This window comes from Lathyrus oleraceus, chromosome 4, assembly GCF_024323335.1.
Source record: "Lathyrus oleraceus cultivar Zhongwan6 chromosome 4, CAAS_Psat_ZW6_1.0, whole genome shotgun sequence".
In the NCBI taxonomy this organism is placed as follows: Eukaryota; Viridiplantae; Streptophyta; class Magnoliopsida; order Fabales; family Fabaceae; genus Lathyrus; species Lathyrus oleraceus.
Genome location: NC_066582.1, coordinates 145,780,483 through 145,784,716, shown reverse-complemented (window position 1 = coordinate 145,784,716; position 4,234 = coordinate 145,780,483). Strand labels below are relative to the sequence as shown.

General features: G+C 41.6%; 1 protein-coding gene across 1 annotated transcript; it reads right to left on the bottom strand.

Moving 5' to 3' along the window:
* Positions 1 to 2,694: 2,694 nt before the first annotated feature.
* LOC127136438 (uncharacterized) lies at positions 2,695 to 3,958 on the bottom strand. The gene is made up of 2 exons (XM_051062994.1): positions 2,939 to 3,958; positions 2,695 to 2,796 (listed from the first exon to the last, which is right to left on the bottom strand). Exons 1-2 carry the CDS (start codon positions 3,956 to 3,958, stop codon positions 2,695 to 2,697), a joined length of 1,122 nt encoding a protein of 373 aa, XP_050918951.1.
* Positions 3,959 to 4,234: the final 276 nt, after the last annotated feature.

Below are 4,234 nucleotides of genomic sequence, written 5' to 3'. Positions count from 1 at the left end.
CAAACAAGGAATGAGTCGACTCAAACAGTGATTTTCCCAGGGTTGAGTCGACCTAGGAGTCGACCTGTCCGGACCCGCGATGAAATGATTGAAAGAAAAATTGGAAATGAGTCGACGCAATGGACGGGTGAGTCGACTCAATCATGAATTCCCATAATTGAGTCGACCGGTAGGTCGACCTATTCCGACCCGAGGGAACATGGTTCAAAGAAAGAAGGAGATTGAGTCGACGCAAAGAGTGAGTGAGTCAACTCACTCAAGTTTCCCAGAATTGAGTCGACCGGTGGGTCGACCTGTTCGGACCCGAGGGTTTTGCGTCGAGTCATGAATCGACTCACAGGGCTAAAAACCTCCAAAAATGAGTTTTTTCCAATGCAATACCTTTCTTTCACCCTTTTTTGTATGTAATGAATGTTTTAGGGATAAAAAGAATGGAATTGACCAATTGAATGAAAATGACTTGACTCAATGCATGAACACGACCATGAACCCAAACTCAAGATCTATAACCGACTCATGGAAACAGGGAACGTGACCCTATGGACCAAGCAATAGTGGCATGAAGATGATCAAGTGAATGAATGAAAGTGGATGGAAGTTATAAGACCAAGGGCTTGGATTATGAACAAAAGACTTGAGAACCAAGGGGGACCAAGTGGACGGACCAATCGCCTGAGATCACCTGAGATTAGGGTTTTGGAGGCCTTGGTGCCTCAGGGCAAGTCCAAACTAAGCATCTCCAGATATTGTACCAACAAACCAAAGCCATGCAAGCTAAACACTTAAAATCCATGGTGATGAATGATGCTTATGCATGAGTTAATAATGCATGCGAATGAACCCTAGTCAAACGGTTAGATGGAGATGTGAAGAAAAGGGGAGGGCAAATTTTGGGCTACATCAGCTGCCCCTATTTAATCTTCTTGAACCTGAATACGGGAATTGCGGACATTTTTCAGGTATTCAAGATGGAAGAGGATTAAATACTAACATATCCAAGAATTTGCCTGAACGAGTGATTATGTTGTTGTCAAACGGGTCTTTGATGTGTGTGGAATATCATGGTGGAGGGTATGATATGTATGGTGCATGATGTATGTTTTACTGTCATGATGCATGCATGTTTGTTGGTTTGGTTAGACGTAGGTCATTTATGGGGATATGGATCTTTATTGTGATGGGGACTCTGACTCATCATCAAAGATTGGAAGGTGGATATTATGAAACCCAGGAGTTAACACTGATGTCAAGGAATCATCTGCCTGCTGTACTGGGACCTAAAAATTAACGGGGCAGTCAATTGGATGCCACAAGTGTTCAAGCAAAACCATTTTTGAGCTACCAATCATCTTTTAAGTTCATCGGGATTTTACAATAATGTATAGTGTTTCCCTTTAGTGTAGCTTTTATTATTCTCCAAAATTTTAAGGCATAATGTGAATAAGATAAATCAATTATTTTGCATACAAAATACAGAAGAAGAAAAATACTTGATAAGAGAAGCTAGATTTTATTGATTATGAATAGAACTGTACATATGATGTGTACAAAGATGCAAGCACCCTTGATGAGGATGTTTCAAAAATTGAAAAACAAATGAAATGGCAATGTTTTCCATTGATTACAACATTGGCCTTAGTCTACTGTAGAATCTGGATTCGGAGACCTTGCTTCGACTGACAATGATTGGATCGATCTTTGACCATCTGATATCTAGCTTGTAGCGTAATGGGATCGAGGATCATAGTCAATGCCTTTATCCCTAACTTTTGCCTGGACATTTCTTATTCTTTTCGTCCACCAGGATGCTCCTTTTTGCCTAAATCTCCCTTTCAGGTTTTCGACTTAGCGAGCTTTATATTTGTTCCCTAACTTTTGCATGGACAATTCATTTTTTGGTCCATCGGGATAGTCATTTTTGCCTAGATCAATCTTGTGAAGATTAATCTAGCGGGCCTTTGATCATTTCTTTTTAGGCATAATATTTTTTGACTATGTCCACATTCACTGGAGAGGGCAAGTCTTCCCCATCCATTGTTATGAGAATTAGAGACCCACCTGAGAAGGCTTTCTTGATGACGAAAGGTCCTTCATAGTTGGGAGTCCACTTGCCTCGCGGGTCTGAGTGAATAGTGGAATACCTTTTGAGCACAAGTTCCCCTGCGTGATACTCATGAGGAAGAACTTTCTTATTAAAAGCTCGTTTGATACATCTTTGGTACAACTGACCATGACAAACGGCCGTCAAACGCTTTTCTTCTATCAAATTCAGTTGGTCATGCCGTGATTGAACCCATTCAGCTTTATCTAGGTCGGTCTCCATGATGACTCTGAGTGAAGGGATCTCGACTTCAACCGGTAGGACGGCCTCCATCCCGAATACCAACGAGTATGGAGTTTCCCTAGTGGATGTGCGGACTGAGGTTATGTAACCATGCAGAGCAAAGGGTAACATCTCATGCCATTCCTTGTATGTCTTGACCATTTTCTGGACGATCATTTTGATATTCTTATTAGCTGCTTCCACAGTGTCTTTCATCTTGGGTCGGTATGGTGAAGAGTTGTGGTGCTCGATCTTAAACTCTTCGTACAACTCCTTCATCATATTGTTGTTGAGATTACTGGTGTTGCCAGTGGTGATCTTGCTAGGTATCCCATAGCGGCAGATTATCTCTTTCTTGGTGAACCGAGTAACTACTTGTCGAGTGATGTTGGCATACGAAGTAGCTTCAACCCATTTCGTGAAGTAATCGATGGCGACCAGGATGAATCGATGGCCGTTGGAAGCTTTAGGCTCTATCATCCCAATCATATCAATACCCCACATAGAAAAAGTCCATGGATAAGTCAAAACATTCAACGGGGTTGGTGGCACAAAGATCTTGTCATCGTATATCTGGCATTTGTGACATCTTTTAACAAAGTTGTAACAGTGAACCTCCATTTTTGTCCAGTAATACCCAGCCCGAAGGATCTTCTTAGCCATAGCAGGACCTTTTGCATGTACACCCTCGCAGCCTTCATGTATGGATTTTATGATCGTACTAGCGTCGTGTCTATCCATGCATTTGAGCAGTACAGAGTCATAATTTCGTTTGTATAGCACATCGCCATTTAGAAAGAACTTGGAAAAGAGCCTTCTCAAAGCCTTCTTATCGGTAACGGATATACGCTCGGGATATTGTTGTTTTTCCATAAATGTCTTTATGTCGTAGAACCAGGGCTTATCATTAGGATCTGCCTCGATTGCTAGACAATGTGCCGGTTTATCTAAGTGGTCAATATGGATGGATGGCGCTTCATTCTTCCATTTGACTTTGAACATAGATGCCAACATGGCTATAGCATCTGCTAACTGATTTTCTTCCCTAGAAATATGACGAAAAGAGATTTCATCAAAGTAGGGTACCGGTTTTCTGATATGCTCCTTGTAAGGTATCAACTTGCTATCCCGAGTCTCCCAATCACCTTTTACTTGACTTATTACCAGAGCTGAATCACCGTACACTTCAAGGATCGTGATCCTTAAGTCGATGGCCGCCTCCAACCCGTAGATACATGCTTCATATTCTGCCATATTGTTGGTGCAGTCAAAACATAATCTAGCGGTAAATGGAAGGTGGAAACCGGTTGGTGAAGTGATAACAACACCTATGCCATGGCCTCGAGCATTGGAAGCACCGTCAAACACGAGTGTCCATCGCGATCCTGGTTCGGGGCCTGCTTCGAAGCCTGGCATAGTGAAGTCTCTGATAAACATAATGTCTTCGTCTAGAAAGTCAAACCTCAACGGTTGATAACCTTCGATAGGTAGGTGAGCAAGATAGTCAGACAGAAAACTCCCCTTTATTGCTTTCTGGGTTACATACTGAATATCATACATGGTCAACAACATTTTCCACCGAGCAATTCTACCAGTAACAGCATGCTTTTTAAAGATATACTTTATCAGATCCATTTTGGATATCAATAAAGTGGTATGGCAAATCATGTATTGTCTCAGGCATCGAGCAGCCCAAGTCAAAGCACAACAAATATTCTCCAAAAGTGAGTATCTAGTCTCACAATCAGTGAATTTATTACTGAGATAGTAAATAACATGTTCCTTCTTTCCTGTGTCATCATGTTGACCCAGACTGTAACCCATAGATTCATCGAGTATAGTAAGTTACATAATGAGACGCCTACCAGGAACCGGTGGTATCAAAATTGGTGGTTCGTGCAAGTACTTTTT